At 46.3% G+C, this 16796-nt stretch overlaps 7 protein-coding genes across 7 annotated transcripts; 3 read left to right on the forward strand and 4 right to left on the reverse strand.

Moving 5' to 3' along the window:
* Positions 1–649: 649 nt before the first annotated feature.
* N7481_009212 (Zinc finger C2H2) lies at positions 650–2003 on the reverse strand (the record flags this gene model as incomplete). Its single annotated transcript, XM_057268431.1, is given in 6 exon segments — positions 650–767; positions 783–910; positions 1075–1268; positions 1411–1588; positions 1629–1811; positions 1866–2003. The coding sequence occupies 6 exon segments, from the start codon at positions 2001–2003 to the stop codon at positions 650–652; spliced, it is 939 nt and encodes a 312-aa protein (XP_057119108.1).
* A 257-nt stretch (positions 2004–2260) lies between these two features.
* On the reverse strand, positions 2261–2745 carry N7481_009213 (uncharacterized protein; the record flags this gene model as incomplete). Its single annotated transcript, XM_057268432.1, has 3 exons — positions 2261–2438; positions 2496–2638; positions 2713–2745. The coding sequence occupies 3 exons, from the start codon at positions 2743–2745 to the stop codon at positions 2261–2263; spliced, it is 354 nt and encodes a 117-aa protein (XP_057119109.1).
* A 690-nt stretch (positions 2746–3435) lies between these two features.
* Positions 3436–5178, forward strand: N7481_009214 (uncharacterized protein; the record flags this gene model as incomplete). Its single annotated transcript, XM_057268433.1, is given in 4 exon segments — positions 3436–3508; positions 3526–4079; positions 4158–4708; positions 4758–5178. The coding sequence occupies 4 exon segments, from the start codon at positions 3436–3438 to the stop codon at positions 5176–5178; spliced, it is 1599 nt and encodes a 532-aa protein (XP_057119110.1).
* A 1785-nt stretch (positions 5179–6963) lies between these two features.
* On the reverse strand, positions 6964–7206 carry N7481_009215 (uncharacterized protein; the record flags this gene model as incomplete). The annotated part of the gene is made up of 1 exon (XM_057268434.1): positions 6964–7206. The coding sequence occupies one exon, from the start codon at positions 7204–7206 to the stop codon at positions 6964–6966; it is 243 nt and encodes an 80-aa protein (XP_057119111.1).
* A 906-nt stretch (positions 7207–8112) lies between these two features.
* On the forward strand, positions 8113–9723 carry N7481_009216 (putative xylosidase/glycosyl hydrolase; the record flags this gene model as incomplete). The annotated part of the gene is made up of 1 exon (XM_057268435.1): positions 8113–9723. One exon carries the CDS (start codon positions 8113–8115, stop codon positions 9721–9723), a length of 1611 nt encoding a protein of 536 aa, XP_057119112.1.
* Positions 9724–11746: 2023 nt separating this feature from the next.
* N7481_009217 (uncharacterized protein) lies at positions 11747–13519 on the reverse strand (the record flags this gene model as incomplete). Its single annotated transcript, XM_057268436.1, has 1 exon — positions 11747–13519. One exon carries the CDS (start codon positions 13517–13519, stop codon positions 11747–11749), a length of 1773 nt encoding a protein of 590 aa, XP_057119113.1.
* Positions 13520–15499: 1980 nt separating this feature from the next.
* On the forward strand, positions 15500–15766 carry N7481_009218 (uncharacterized protein; the record flags this gene model as incomplete). Its single annotated transcript, XM_057268437.1, has 1 exon — positions 15500–15766. The coding sequence occupies one exon, from the start codon at positions 15500–15502 to the stop codon at positions 15764–15766; it is 267 nt and encodes an 88-aa protein (XP_057119114.1).
* Positions 15767–16796: the final 1030 nt, after the last annotated feature.

The following is a 16796-nucleotide window of genomic DNA, read 5'->3' on the forward strand; positions in this document are numbered from 1 at the left end:
ACCACTATCGATGACGTGGCAAGCCATTATCAAGTATACATTTGTCTGACCTGATAACCATCTCCTGTAAGATGCCCCCATGTAGGTACTGAACATTGACTCAGGTCCACCGTTGACTTCCGACAAGGAGTCCCCCCCTCTCAAAATGAAGTCATCAACAGCAGCCAGCCTCCTACATCAGGTTATTCTTAGACCAGCACTGCTTCATTAAGCCATTAGCTACCTCCTACGGCCCCCAACCAGGAGATCACTAGTTGGGCTGGTCCATCCACCTTTAAATTCCCACCTAAGTATGCCTAGGGTATATAGCAGTTGAGCTCCAGCTTAGCCAATATAGATAGAAGTAAATTTGAAACAATAGGGCAATTCGTATCTTCTAGTCTGCCAGAGCCTTAAATCATGCGTCAACAGATATCAACAGTAAATCAAGACAAGGAAGCAACTCTGACATCTTCACGACCAAAACCTCTCGTTGAATGCCCAATCAAGAAGTATCCTCAAGATCAAACTTCCTCTTCTTAGGAGATTCACGTCGAGGCCGCCAGCAGTGTACGTCTATAAGGTGATAGGTCAATTCCTCTAAGTTTTCAAACTCTACTAAGCAAGCTAGATGCTAATTAGCGACGGATTGTTACTAATTCAATAAGACTCACTCATCAATTGACTTTCTACAAAGATATTTTCCATCCTCAGGCTGGAGAGTAGCACGATATACAACAGAGTATATATCTTTGCAGATAAATTCTAGTGCTTCCAGGGCTCGTCTCCTATCATAATGTTACAGAGAAATCTTCTTAGGAAATATATTAGCTAAAAGGTCTCTCTGTGGCAGAACCCTTCGCCTATAGAAGAAAAGAGTTTTCTTCTCTATATTGACTTGGTTCTCCTTAGAGCCCAGAGGCTTATTTAACTAGGTGGCTCTAAGCCTCTTAAGCTCCTCTTTATAAAGCCGTTGCTTGTGGCTGTATGCGACTTTTTGCTTGATTTAAATCCTATGTCTTTTATCAAGAGTCGTAGCAGATAATAGTTGTGCGCTTAGCGAGCGTATTTCTTCGTCTAGAGCCATGATATCACTTCGATCCAGAAACTCAAACTCTGATATATCCCCATTCCGCGGCGGTTTTTAATATGCTTACTTCGACTTGTAATTCTAAGGTAGTTTGCTGGTCTATCTATTTCACTAGCCGGATGGGCATAGAACCTCCCGTAAGTATCTCGGTTAGTCTGCCCCGCGAATCTTATCCTTGCAGACTCCGACTGGGTTTTGTCTGTGTCGCTATTAGCAAAGCAGACTTGCTTCCCTTCAGGTTCCGCGTGTTGCTAATACCTACTTGCATAAGTGCCTATCTACGGCAGGCACGAATTATGATATTTCGCGTGTAACCACTACGGTGACCTAGCTCAACAAACTCTTTTCTAAAGGCATCTGCCCCTCAAGCTTTGCCTGTAGACTTATCAACGGGAAGCTCAGTGTACGGCCGGAATACTGGCGTCTCATAAACACTCTCAGCAAAATAGATAACTTCCAGGATCCTGTTTTCCGACGGAATAGCCTTAGCGTAAGCCTCAGCCCGATCCAATATTTCTCCTACTGATAAGTAATCTCAGAAGGCGCTATCCGCAGACACCATTGGCAAGAAGAATATAAGCAAATTTAGGAAAAGGAATACATCCTCTCGGTACGTTTCATAGAAAGTATACGTGGGAATATCCTGTGCCTTCTTCCTCCAATACCCTTTTACAAATCTTCGGTTATAGGTAAGAACTAGCATCGGCTCGTTATCCATACTCTCAATAGTAAGTGTAAAATGCTGATAGATATATTAGGTCTGAAAATATGCTGTATGTTTACTTTGAAATCTCACCTTATAGTATGCCGCTATCATGCGGGCCTCCAGTGCTATATCCCTTTTGTCTTCTTTAGGTATTCTTGCCTTGGCTCTCCGAGCTATAGACTTATATACTTCGCCTGTCCTTATAGATGTAAAGCAGTAGAGTAGCATTGCCACACTAAGTTACACTCTCGTTCTGTTAGGGATCTCACCACGAAACTTGTGGCTGTCTTAACACCAGAGCTGCGTCAAGACAATGATTATATTATTAGGTAAAAACCTACTATAGTCCATTTCAGCAGTAGAAAGAAGGACTTTTTCCCAAAGCCTACTTATAACGAACTAGGTAGAATTAGTTAGAATATATACTACTAAAGACATCTCATCGTATATTTTACCTTAAACCTCTTTAAGTATAGTAGAAAATTCTACCGAAAATTCAACACTTTGTATATGCCGCATTCTGGCTTAGAAGTCTCTTCGGAAGCTTTGCATAGTTTCCACGGTAGGTAAAGCCTCGATTCGGCCTCGTTTCGCTTAAGCAGCCTAGGCAAGGAAGCCTTTATAGGTCTGGAGGTTGGGAGGGTTCTTGGCTTCAGGATATAGCTTAAGGAATCTAGAAGATAGTTAGCTGTGAAATTCTACAGAGAGCTATACACAAACTTATCAAAGATTCTTAGTATACGCTCATAGTCACTCTCTGTATGCGGCAGGACTGCCCGTCTGATTTCAGAGTTATCAAAGTCGCTCAGGTTTACCACAGTATATATATAGGCCAGCAGTAGGTCTTTTTTGGTTATGGTTGCCTTCGTATTTCAGCGAGAGAGAAACGGCAGAGGGATGGGAGTGAAGTGGAAGGAAAGTAGAAAAAGGTGCAGACAACTGGCGGCAACCGCCTGAGAGGGGAGGACATAGTGTCTGCTCCTGCATCGCGAAATCTTTCCCTTGATCAAAATGTACAAAAGCACCTTTTTAGGACAGGGATTCAGGCCTCTGGGTGAAGAATATTCAGGTGGGTGAACTGCCGCCTGAAGCCGCCCGAACCCGCCTGAAGGCCGACGGCGTAAAGCGGCGAGCCGCCCAGCACCGAACGATGGGCGCTAGGTGAGCATCGCCATAGTATGGCTGTTGTATGTTTTTGCATTTCTTTTTGTCGATTTAGACTGTTGTAACTTTGCTATTGCCGCTTTACTCTCTAGCCTCTTCAGGCCCCCTGTCCTTGTTGGGCCAAAATAATCGCAACATTCCGCTGTCTCCACTATTGGGGGCCGTTCAAGCCGTCCTGCCTGAATAAATGTGCATTAAAGCGGCGCGGCCCGCGCCTGAAGGGTAAAGCTTCCTACTCCAAATATTTCAATATGGTGTGTTCCTAGATGAAGTTTTCTCTTCGAGCTGTTCTTTCCCAAACATCGCTTTACGCTATTTAGCGACACCTAGCCATGAGACCATGGCTTTCCGCAGTTCTCGGGGCGCTGGCCTTGTCCCGTCAAGCATCATGCTCAGCAGGTGATATTTGCTACATCTCTGGGCCTAGGAGTATGACAGCTTACTCGCTCGAATTCGGTTTTGGAGTTGTTGATGCTTATTCGCTACAGTTAGCCTCATGGACGATCGATTGTATTTCATGGGCGGGAATTACAGCACAGTTTCCTATGATGGACAAGTGATCGAACCTAGTAAGCTCTCCCCATAGGAGCGATGAATCATGATACTAAGAAGGCAGGCTCGACGCTATATTATATGGACCTCGACAGTCAATTCCCCGTTGAAAGCACGATTCCCAAGTCCGCACTTCATACCGATACTATAAACTCCGACATAAGTGTCGCACATCAAATGACCGAATACCCAGGATCTAACGGCGCAATGTGGAGAACGAATGACAGCATGTACTTTTTTGGCGGTGGATTCGATACCGCCATTGACACAGTTTCATTCTATAATGTTTCGTCTGGCGTATGGAAAGAGGTAGAGGTGAGCGGTGGAAAATTCAACTTCGGGAATCGGTCGACTGCGCAAACTGCCAGTGTTCCAGAATTGGGTCTTGGGTTCATCTTTGGTGGAAGTGGCCCTTACATGGAAGGCATGATACGATTCAATGCATCCGATCCGAACAACCTGACATGGACGAATGAGACTCTCAACCAGGGATCTTATGGCGTCAATGTGCCAAATCTAAACGCTGGAACTCTCCTCTATATTCCAGCCAGTACGGATGGCATGCTCATTAGCTTTGGAGGTGGAAATGTTAGCTATCCCTCTACCCCGCAATACAACATGCTTCTGAATAATCCTTCGCTCTTATCTTGCTAACTTACGGATCAGGTCACTGAGGGAATGAGCCCTGATTCAGGTTGGCCCTATCCTGCTGGTTGGAATACTGTCTATGTATACGACATCGCTTCTCATACATGGTGGATGCAAGAGACGTCTGGTAGCAACCTACCCGTTGACCTAGATTCATTCTGTGCTGTGGCTGCGGTGTCACCCGACCGCAGCGCATTCCATATCTCAGTCTACGGTGGATGGAGCTTGACAGATCAGCGCGCGTACGAAGATGTTCGGATTCTTTCGATTCCATCTTTCCAGTGGATAGATGCAACCGAACTATCGAACAAGACCAATACAGAACAGCAAGTTAACACGACTATTGGTCGCGCTTCCATCGGCGAATGCCAATTGTTTCAGGGTACACAGATGATCGTCCTTGGAGGCGATGTACACGCTGGGGCATATTCACTCACAGACGGAGCATGCAGTAACGCGTTTGAGCCAGTGCGTGTTTTGGATCTGTCGACATATGAGTGGCAAAAAAGCCTCAATACCAGTGCTAGCTATGAGGTTCCATCAATCATCTACAACAAGATCGGCGGAGGGTATGTTTGAAACCAATCACTTATGCATCCCAAATTAATGATTATATAGACCTACTGGAGGAGCGACAGTCACAGTGCCCGCTGCGGGTTTTGCAGATGCTACGCTGGCCTCCTTGATACAGAAACGTGTTCCCGGATTTGAAAGAAAAACATCGTCTCAGTCAACTACGTCGCAAACAACCGCGTCTCAAGCATCAACCGAGAAGTCGCATGGCAATAATGCCGGTGCAATTGCCGGCGGAGTGGTGGGTGGAGTGGCTGGACTAGCGGTGGTTATTGCTTTAGTTTGGTACGCAATGCTTCGGCGTAAGAAGCGGCTCCAACCTGAAGAGAGTCAAACATCGACGTACTCCGAGCCCCCTGCGAATCCTTCTGAACTATCAGCAGAGGCGCGTGCTGAATTGGCCTCGAAATCGGATATGCATGCTGAAATGCCGGGTTCTAACAAACCAGTTGCTGAGTTGGCTTAATCGGGACCTTCTTCATGAATACTTGAATGCCCAGAAACCTTGAAATTAACTACTAAGATAACCTTAATTATAGTATATTCAAGGATCCTAATAGAACTTGAAGTCAAATGAGGTCCTCCGACTCGGAGTCGCGGTTTTCTGGGGCAATGCTGTCGGAGGAGAGACTAGAAAGGATGACTCATCTAGATCGTGTGTTGCTTCATCCTCTGGCAAAAAAGCCAACGCTGGTAATGAGACTTCTGACATGGTTATAGGTACCAAGTTTGAATCTCAAGGATAAATATGAAGAAAGGATTTAATAGGAGTAGCATTAAATTTTGCCTAGTGTAGTAGGGGAATCGCTCTGGTGATGTCAGGTGACGTTGTAGGCCTTAGGCCTTACAGGCAGTATATAAGCCCTCGATGATAGTTAACTTACAGAACACCTCTCGGGTCGCCGATGAATTCTTCTTTCTACTGAGGCTGAGGTTGCGGTATCGGTATATCGCCTGTCCATGAAGACTAGAATGTCTTGCTAGTCGCATCTCGATAGCGTCACGCTTTGTCTACTACTACTCTCTCCTACACTCTGCGAGTGTGGTGGTTTTGTCCTCTTGTGATCGACCCGGCTGCTTGACAGACTGCCAGCGAGAATTCCCATCTTACACTAGCTAAATTTAATAGTAATAAAATCTCAAATATGTGACACATACATATAGCCAAGGCAGATCCGTAGTATTTGGCCAGATTCTCATGTTAGCTCCTTCCATTCCAGAAGAAGAGCCTTGGCTTATGCCAATTTGTATATAGCTCAGATGACGCAGAATTTACATAAAGTCTGTTTCTTCCATTTGGCCATCTTCAACCACCAAAAGTAATAGGAGTGAATAAAAGCGTGTGGAGAGAGAGATTGAGTTGTAAGAAGTGATGCGCATCACACCAGAGTGAAGCAAATCTTGCCACGTTCTTCAAGACCGTGCAGATTTATGCAGGGATACCCGAGCAATCACGCATGGATTCAGCCCGGGGAGCCTCCGTGGCGCTTTTCAGTCTTCGAGGGGTCCACTTTCGGGCTGTGCCGACTTCCATTAGATAGCCGTGTGCAGATGCCAGGGACCGAGTGTCCACGAAAACCCAATTACTTTCTACGATAGTTCAGCTGAGAGGGTCAGTCTCTCTTTTCTTATTACGCACTCGCCCCTCTCACCCCAGTTTGTCCCAAGCGCGGCTTTCATTCGTTATATGGATATAAATCTAATTCAAGTATAACTTCTTACATACGACCATAGGGTGTGGAGAACAGGGCTTCCCGTCCGCTCAGCCGTACTTAAGCCACACGCCGGCAGGTTAGTAGTATGGTGGGTGACCACATGCGAATCCCTGCTGTTGTATGTTTTTGCATTTCTTTTTTTCAAATCTTTCGATTCAGGACGTAGATTGGTTTCGCATCCTAACGCTGAATTGTGCCCCGGGAGTGGCTTAATTATGTTCTAGCTGACCTCAGTATTTATACTATGTATAGGGTACGGCATTGGTGATATAAATCATCCCTGGAAAATGGTACAACTTTGGAACTAGTAGGAACAACATATGGTCCCTGGACTTGGCTGAAGACTACCTATCCTTTTAGCTCTTTGAGACAGAAATGTCGATCCTCGCAGATCTATACCGTGATACCGTAAAAAGGGATGTGCATTAAACCACCACAGGGCAACATAATCAAACAGCCTCAAGCTATTCTCACAAGCTACATTCCAGAAGGTGCAGGGGCAACCTTATTATGACAGGAGAAAAAAAACAAAGAGATTATGCCAGAGATTTGCGAGTGAGTGAATGTCTTTGCTTCTCCTCCTCCGCGTTCTTGAACCAGTCTTCAGATCCGTCGTATTCACGCACATCTCCAGGGGCCTTGGACATGTAAGCCAGAATTGGACCGGGGTGTTGAATGAGAATGTTGAAGTCGGTAACCTGGATTTCACGTAGCCGTCCACTGGCCAGCACCTGGGCATATTGTGGCATATTCCAAGATTGTGCACGGCACCTGGGCATAATGCTAGTATATTCCAAGTTGCTAAAGAGTTTTTAACCCGGACCCTTCTTTCCCCCCCACTAATTCTCGGGTTTCGAAGGTGTCAAATTTCATATATTTCTTTGACACGAATCAGGGGTCTTGGCAAATTTAGTAGAATGTGAGTAATGTGCTGGGCCGATCAGTAACCACGCAACAACAGCACAATACTAGTACTTTAAGGATGTCATGTGGAAGCCTAAATTGGAGGCGCTAAAATGGCCGATCAACCATCCAAGATGTAGAAATGGATATATATTAAAGGGTGCACGGGTTTAAAGAGTTTCCAGCTGTCTGGGTGATAAATATCGGCTTAGGGATAGTAGATGTTGCGCAAACCCCGCAATCGGCCAAAGATCTCTCCGAACCGTTTCACATATTGCAAGCGAGCCGCGTCGGCCCCGCCGGAGGTTCACAGTGCAGGATCAGCCTTGTCAGAGACTATTTAGCCGACAAAAAAAAAGGTTGAACGTATCCACCTATAAGGGATGCCTCCACCGGACCTACGTTTAACCCAGCTTCATCGGAAAATTGGCCCGGGCTGAATAACAAGTCTCCTCCTCCGCCTGAGTTTGTCCCGTCTACTAAACACAAAGGATCGTCGACTTCACACCATGAATTATATCATGGCCAAGTCCGTCATTTCAACCAGAATGCTTTGTATTTAGCCGTCTTAGATTTGCCTGTAAAATCGTCGATCATTTCCTCGGATGGATCTACGCCAATTTTCATTGCGAAAGTCGAAGACGGGTTGGGGAGAAACCACTGTTTCGAGCCTTCTATTTAAACTCCTGAATATTCTATTGACAAGATGACAAGAAAAAAGAGATTTCTCACGTTCAAGCTTATTCATTTTGACTTCAGTCGGCCATCGCAGAGTTACAATGATGTCTCGACTGACTCTCTGGCTCGCGCTTCTCACCTATGCCGAAATCATTGTCGTCGCATTGGGATCTCTCATCCCTCACGATGCTCGTGAACATTCAAGTGCCAACAAGAGAGCAATCTCAACTGTTTCCCAGCCAGTCATTTGGGAAGACCTTGCCGATATCGAAATTATTCGCGTCAATGATACCTTCTACTACAGTGCTAGCACTATGGCCTATTCGCCTGGTGCCCCAGTTTTAAAGTCTACAGACTTGCAGAATTGGGAATACATTGGTCATTCGGTTCCAAGCCTTGACTTTGGTTCCTCCTATAACATGACTGATGGAAACACTGCATATGTTAAAGGAATATGGGCTAGCAGCCTCAAATATCGCCCGAGCGATAACCAGTGGTATTGGATTGGTTGTATTGAGTTTGCCAACACATATGTATACACTGCTAGTAGTCCCGCTGGCCCTTGGACTCAACATGCTACTTTCGAGGGGACCTGCTACTACGACTGTGGACTGGTCTTTGACGAGAACGATACCCCGCAAGTTGCTTATGGGTCGACAAATATCCAAGTTGCCACATTGTCATCCGACTTGACCAGCCAAGTTTCCAACACCGAGGTGTACACCTACGACAAGTATGTTGAAGGCTCTCGCTTTTACTACATCAACGGTCTCTACTATATTCTCGGCGTTGCACCAGGTGCAGCCGTCCAATATGTTATCAAGTCCTCGTCTCCTACTGAAGGCTACACCGGTGGGAATGTTGTTGCAAACGCCCCTTCATGTCCCGTCTCGAAAGGCGGAGCTCCTCATCAGGGAGGAATAGTCGATGACCCTCAAGGGAATTGGTACTATATGGCATTTTGCGATGCATACCCCGGCGGTAGAATCCCAGTACTCGCCTCTATTACTTTTGATGACGACGACTTTCCAGTATTGTCAGATGTCAATTCTTGGCCATCTACTGTGGAAGTGCCCCTGGATCAAAATGTACTCTCCTCGCCAACAGGTACAGATGAGTTTTCCGGAACCTCCTTGGGACCTCAATGGGAATGGAATCATAACCCCGATGAGACTTCCTTTGACGTTGATGACGGATTGACACTGCGAACTGCAACTGTGACAGATAGCCTCTACAAAGCGCGAAATACTCTCACTCACCGTATACTTGGCCCGGTGAGCATCGCTACCATTGAGATCAATTTCTCCGATATGAAATCCGGAGATCGAGCAGGATTAGCGATGTTCCGCGATGTCTCCGGTTGGATCGGCATCATCAAAACCGATGAAAGTGCACAGGTCTCTGTCTGGAAAAACATCACTATGAATTCAGATTGGACTGCAAATTCGATCGGTGCATTGGAGACCTCAAAGGATTTTTCCGAGACATCGGTATTTTTACGAGCCTCGGCTGATATTCGACCAGGAGGTGATGCAACCGCACAGTTTAGTTATTCTACAGATGGTTCCTCTTTCACTGATTTGGGAACTATATTTGCCATGAACACGACCTGGAACTTTTTCATGGGCTATCGATTTGGCATCTTTAACTTCGCGACCGAATCGCTTGGGGGTTCAGTCAGCATCAATAGTTTTGACTTGGCACTTGGTGCCTAATCTCTCGAAGACCCGGGCCTGCCAGTGGCCTACTATATGTTCCCAATACTACATATAGCTGATGATCTGTTTCAAATTGCCACCGATCTTCCAATTTTTTCTCTGAGGAAATTGATAAGTTTCGCCAACGGGCGAATGTAAAATTTCCGAGTGGACAGCTAGGCACCTATAAGCGACCAGGATTCAGAAGTCTAGGAATAATTATATCATAAAAGACCGGAAATATTGGCCCGGTGATAATAACTCCAAGAGCGAGCTTAACTCAAACTTTTATCTAAGGCAATGAAAGGAGGGAGTGTTGACTATACGTCAGGTAGCACTGGCGGCAACTTGGCAAGGGAACTAGTCAGCTTACTACTAACCTACTATCAATACAAACGATTTACAACTTATTCCTGTATTATATGACTCTTCCAGGCACTGTGAGTTATACTACCTAGGCATACTCCTTTATTGAAGCGTGGGTCCCTCAGACATCAGGCTTGCCGTACCGCGCCTTCCGCGCCTTCCATGCATGCCTCCCTGATGCAACCAGGTAAACAATGCTTTCCATCTCTAGATAAATACTCTCTCTCCCTTCTCCTCTCTCTATTGTGCTAGCAGATTATGCACTTTTGTTCATTGAAAAAACAAAAACAAAAAAAAAAACCATGATACTCACCAGTCCTCATTTTAAGGAGATTCAACACCGGCCAATCGAGAAGTACATCAACCAAGTTACGGCTGGGTGACGCGAACACCGTGTTTACCAAATCTGGCCCCAGATCCTACAGTTCTACTTCTCTCTCATCAACGAAAACTACCGCGTAGAGCGCGAGACATATAACTCGGAAAGCGAGCTTTGTCACGTCCCAGCTCGTTGTCATAACCCTTCGCGGGATATAACATATTGCTTGAAGTAATGGCCGCAGTCATGATCCTACCAATGAGTTGAGGATCGAAATAAGACCCTGGAAAAGACAAGGAAGTGGAAATATCGCCTCAAAACAACCTCAATCCTTGAATACGGCGTGGTTGCGGTTGGATGTCATTTAGAATTCTACGTCACCCCCAAGTTTCAGGCTGAACTCGAGCAATTCACTGGCAATAATGATGTTCTCTTGCTCATCAACGACAAATAACGCGTGCATCATACACATTTGACTATAAAATGTTTGATCCGTCAAGACCTAAGTACCTATCAGATATCCAACTGGTTTCTTCCGCTTCTCGGTAGTCCCCCCTGATCAGGCAAAGCAGACTAAGAGGTAATAGAGTGCGCCCACCGATTTCGTAAATATTCTCTCGTCGGTTCTTGGCCATTCCCGCTGTTGTACAACGCGGAAGATACTCGCTTGGAGGGGGTGAACCACTAACTCTGGCTGGGTGGTCCCCGGAAATGAAGCCTCATGAGGTCTTCAAGATTGAAAACTGCGTTGGAACGTATCCTATCACAAACCTGTTATAGTAGGTGATCCTTTAATTCATTATGGTTACTTCATTATGGTAAAAGGTTACGCTGATGTGGTAGTTAAGTCCATTCTGCATCAATGTTAACCTAATTGCCAAGGCCCGACGATCAATTTCAAGAGAACTCGAGGATAACTACTATCAGTTTCAGTCATAATTTCAAGCAGCTAGAGATAGTTTGATCAAGTTTCAACCTGAAATGTAAAGTTTTCTTTTGTCCTTCAATCGTAAAAAGCAAATGACGGATGATGGTACGCAGCCTAAGTTTCTTTAGTGGTACGAGGCCATCGTTAGCCCTATACACTATGATCATTCTGTCGTGTTCGTATTTTCTATAGAAATCAGTACTATAATGTTTTCTCCTGAACGAGATAAGTGCAGGTGAAAAGAGCGAGGGCGGCGCTAACACAAGTTTCCCGTATTTTTGTATATCAACTGCAGCTACTAGATTCATTTCATTGTAGGCCTTGAGAAGCTCTTACTTGATGTTGGATCTAGCTGGGTGGGTTGAGTTGCCGCTAGTATTCTTCTTTGGTACAATTGTTGTTTCATACCCGACCATGTATCAAGCCGGTTATCTAAACTGATCGTTATAAGGAATATCTCGACTCCTCCGTGGGGGTTCAGGTGCCAAAGGTGGCATAAAGCCATCGTCCAGGCCCGAGCGATTGGGGACAAATGCGTAAGGAGCCGGCTGGCGGCCAGGGAAGAACTCTTGGTCGTCCAATTCATCCGAGAAACCCGGGTGATATGGTGTACGCACTTCAGGATATCGGGGACCCCCAAGTCTGTCTGAATTCTCCATCTGCCGGCCATCTGTTTCATTTCCTCTAAACCGGCCAGAATTACGTCTCTCCCAAATTCCGCCATTCTGCCCTGTATTGGTAGGATATCCCCGGTTTCCTGTTTCTCGAGCGAAATTCTGATGAGCTTCAAAGTCCCTTGGCGAACAAGAAAACTTTGCGTCATCCTTGCGTTCGTGGGCAAAGTTTGAAGAATATATGGCAGGATCGATAGGCTTGCTACCGTACGTGCCAGTTTGCCAGTCCCGTGGACGTTGCTGACCCTCTCTTGCAGGGTAGCCATCGGACATTGTCCGGTATGGAGACGATAAAGAGGGTAGCCATTCACTCTCATCCTCATTGGACCTAATACGCTGCAGAAGGTCTATCACAACATCCTCTACCCGGTCTCTGAAGTCTGGGTCGTTCACAGGGCCAAAGGCAGTTCTCGGTCTTACCTGAAGTTTGGTCCTGGTTGGCGCATCCAGACTGCCCCTCGATAGTACCCTCTGCGACAAGTATTGCCTCCTTCCTTCGACCAGTCGAGCAATCTCCTCCCGCAGCTGATCCGACTCTCCCAGTATTTCGTTAGAATACTGCATAGCATCATGTGCATGTCGTGCAGGTGTCGGGTACCCTCTTATGTCGTCGCCTGCCCTTGCCCTGACCGGCTCTGATTGTGTTTCGAAGTCCATCAATCTCTTTTCTCGCTCCAATACTTTGTTAATCTCCTCTCTGACCAGGCGCTCTACACTTCGCGCCTCCGAGTCCCTCTTTGCCTTTTTTTGGGCTGCCGCTTCATTCTGCTTCTTCAGAGCTTTCCTCTCGCGTTTCTGGCTTATTCTCATATCGTCCAATTCCCTTCTGGTTTCTTCCAGTTCGTATTCCAGGGCCGAGGGCGTGGCCATTTGGGGCGGTTTTCCCGCCATAGGCATACCTTCGAACGATGGGACAGGTTGAGGCTGAATGTGGTGATAATTCAAGTACTGAAGTCCAGGATCTGGGAAAAAGGTCTGGGGCTCTATGTTCACAGAATAGGGGCCCGGATTCATCGGATACGGGTAGGATGGAGGGGCCCCGGGTTGACTATTAATATATTGGTCGCTGATAGGGATTGTAGGATCGCCCATTGGATGTTGAAAAGACGCATGCCAGTTTGGGAGATATGGATTTTGTGGGTATTGAGTTGATATAGGTGAGGGTGCTGGTTGAGATAACGGCACGAAGGGCTCATGGCCATGATAGACTGGACGACCATACGGGACATCTTGGCCACCAGCCTGTCGAAAACTACCAGGGTCATTGGCATATTTTTCTTTCCGAGGCTCGCTCAACTTCGAGGGCAAAACAGGCTCGCGCTGGCGATGTCGACGAGAGTTGGAAACTGGGTCATGCTTTGGTTTCCTTTGCCGATTGCCTGGTTTTGACGGCAGGTCACCACAATTCGCGTCGTCGCTCCAAGTGTCTTCTTCACTTGGCTCCTTTGGAGTGGTTGTCTGGGGGTCTCGCTCATCTCGAACGCGTCTGGTGCGAGCAGGTTGCCCACGCTGGTCTTCCCGAGCCATCGTCCACTTTGATCTCTCACAGATATTAGATATATTTGGTGCTGTTCTTTGCCCAAGGGCCCTGAGCTTGTTTTCGTTGGTACTCAAGACGACTGATTCTCAATATGTCAAGATAGCAGTGTTGACGAGAGTGCAATATGGATGAGATGGTGTAGGAGAGAAGGGGGGAAGGGGGGGGGGGGCAACCACAAGTCGCAGTGTGTTTTGTCATGTGCCCCACAGAAATACGGGGGAAGAAGAGCCTCAGTTTGACAATACATGCGATATGTCATGAGACAGTGTTGAGCCTCAGCTGTGAGTCATACGGGCTGCCTTCAGCGGTTGTATCCTGCGCCTCTGCCTTGTCAAGCCGGTGAGGTCACAAACACGCGGGGGTTGCATATTAATTCTGATGGTTGACTAGTATAAAGCGGGGCATCGTACCGGGGCGAGAGAGCATGGATCATCCATCCACATAGAGCAAGCGGGTCGCAGATCTTGAAATGTGAAAGAAAGCATTAAGCAAGAACAAAGGGCCGGGCAATACAGATAACCGTTCATTACGATACGATTTCCTCTCGGTGGCAGCAACTTGAATGGCGACTGATGGGAGTTTATGGACAGTACTTCAGGTCAAGGTCAAGGCAGCTTTTGACTAGTTACCAAATGGAAGTCGAAGCAGGTAGGAAGCGAGTTGAACGGGAATGCACGGGAACACACGGACGTGATCGTAATTACATAGGATGGTTCAAACAGAAAATCACGGTATGCTCAAGATATAATACCATTACATCCATTACATTCAAGTTCCTGCACCCAGAAGCGGAGACGGGCGAGAAGCGACGCTGACGGCATGTTATGGCAATCCAGGAAAGGACGTGGACTCCGTTGACTGGTTGCTCTGTGCCATCTCTGCTGCATTATGCCGCCACCATGCCGCGCGCCAGATGCTTTGTCTCCGGATTGGATGTGATGGCACTAGTATAGCAGCAACTTGCAGTAGAGATAGGCGTGAAGTGGCCACTTAATGGTGGCCACGTCCTTCAAGTTTGATGGATGCCATAGATGCATGAGGAAATATTGGCCACGAAAAAAACGTGAAACCAAAAAGCAAGCGAAGTACACGAAAAAGTAGCATAAAATGGGGGCGAAAACACGCGATACAAGGAGCTCGGCAAGAATTGCAGGTGTGAGATCTGGAAAGAAAATACAAATATTGTTCTTCCAACGTTTTTATTTTATTAATGATTTTCTCGTTGTGCCGGTATCCTGCCGATAATATTGTGAAGTTACGAATTGTACATCTCAGTGAGGTAAGTACTAGTAATACACCTGTGCAGGCCGAGAGTCTCAGCGCCGCATATGCAACAACGATCCGAACTTGAAGCTGCCAGACCGGTTAAATGCGTGGTGACAGTAAAAGAAACTTTAAAAGACTTGCCATTAATACTTCGGCCAACAAACCTCGTTGGGGGCCGCCCGTCATATCAAGCCCAGTGGGCAAGTAGGAACAAGACGTATGGAATCTTGAAAACCTTGCCACGGACATGCTCCGCTAGTCGCCCCTGTTTCTCAATTAAACCCTCCCTTTATCGGAAATAATTGGTACAACACTACAAGAACCATTTCACTCTCCACGGTAAGACTCGTGTGGTGAGGTTAATCGCAGTCAGCATTCAGGTCTACGGCAATTCCGATATCCCTTGCGAGAGTTATTGCCTTTGACAAATATGGATCCCCTCAGCATCACTGCAGCCACGATCGCGATAATTGGATCCATATCCTCGACGTATAACACCATTCAGTACCTGAGAGGTCTCCCGAAAGCCTTTAAAGGAGTGGTCCAGAATCTCCCTCTCTTGAAGGAGACCTTGAAACTTGCTCGTGGAGCTTCAAGGCTCATCCGATGAATCTGCCGAGAAGGCAATTGAGCCTGTCATCCATGACTGCCAAGAGAAGGCCTTAGCATTGAATCAAATATTTGATGGGCTTGATAAAGCGATGAAACAGGAAAAGGACGCGAACGAGTGGTCTGCCCTCGCCAATTTCTATCGTAAAACGGTGGTCTACCTGGGAAAGTCGCGTAAGGTTGAGACGCTCATGCAGGAATTGCTAAACAACTTGAAAGGGTTAGCGATCCACCAGCTGTTCAATGTGACTAGCCAGGGGCTGACCGTGAAGCTGGAAAATGCCATTAATGAGCTCTCAGCCGTCGAGCCGTCCCTGCCGGACTCGGACTTCGACACGAAGGGTGCGAACGTTACCTAGACCAACTCAGACAACGCAAGAGGATTTGTTTCTACAGGAGGAAATCAAGAAAATACAATGGGACACAAACTTCACTCCGCCGTATGAGCTTTGGTATGGATTTCATGAATAGTCTAAAGAAGGGTTGAAGACGGATTTTCAGGAATCAACTGATGTGTAGTCGAGTTAGTATAATATTCGAATCAATACAATCCGAATGGTTAGTTTGCCCCACGAAGTCTTTTTATTGTGTATATTACTTACAGATGCAAGACGGTAACATCAAAGTTATGATTGTACGTTGGCTTGAAGAAATTTCCCAACCGCTGCCATTCGAGGAGGTAGAGCATAAAATGTTCCAAATTCCCAAAAAGACACCTGGCTCTGGGCAATGGTTGCTTAAGTCACGAAGTTTCACTGAGTGGAGAGATGATTGGAGGGACGGGGGCATGAGGAAGTTGTGGCGTCATGGTAATCGTGAGAAGATACTACCCAATTTTCTCATTTATGCAATATTAATGGTCTCAGCAGAAATCGGGAAAACCGTCCTCGCGTACGAGAAAAGATCTTCATATCTGGTCCCTTGAATCTTCAAGTATTAATTTCCAAAGTCACAGATCGATTATCATCAACCACCTCCAGACCTTTTACTCGGACTATCAGAATGTAGCCTGTATTTACATTTACTTTGATTACAGGAAACATCAAGTTCAGAGCCCGACAAACCTTTTGTCCACTTTGTTACTGCAACTTCTATTGGGTCGCGATGTTGTGTCTGCCGAGATCCAAGAGATATACAAAGCTTGAAGCATCAGACACACTTACCCGAGTCCAGACGAGTACATGAAGATGCTGAAGGCTCAAATAAGGACATTCTCTAACGTTTTTATAGTCATTGATGCGTTGGATGAATGCATTGACGATGTCAAAAATCAAACTTTAAGCAGCTTTCTAGGAGCTTTTCGAGCGCTCCCAGTAAAGGCTCATATGCTCTTCACATCGAGGCCGGGCCTGAACTTTGCGCCACAGATAAACGCAAATCTTGAAATGG

This window comes from Penicillium waksmanii (assembly GCF_028829765.1).
Source record: "Penicillium waksmanii strain IBT 27052 chromosome Unknown utg000008l:1.0-5622682.0:1.0-5626561.0, whole genome shotgun sequence".
Lineage (NCBI taxonomy): Eukaryota > Fungi > Ascomycota > Eurotiomycetes > Eurotiales > Aspergillaceae > Penicillium > Penicillium waksmanii.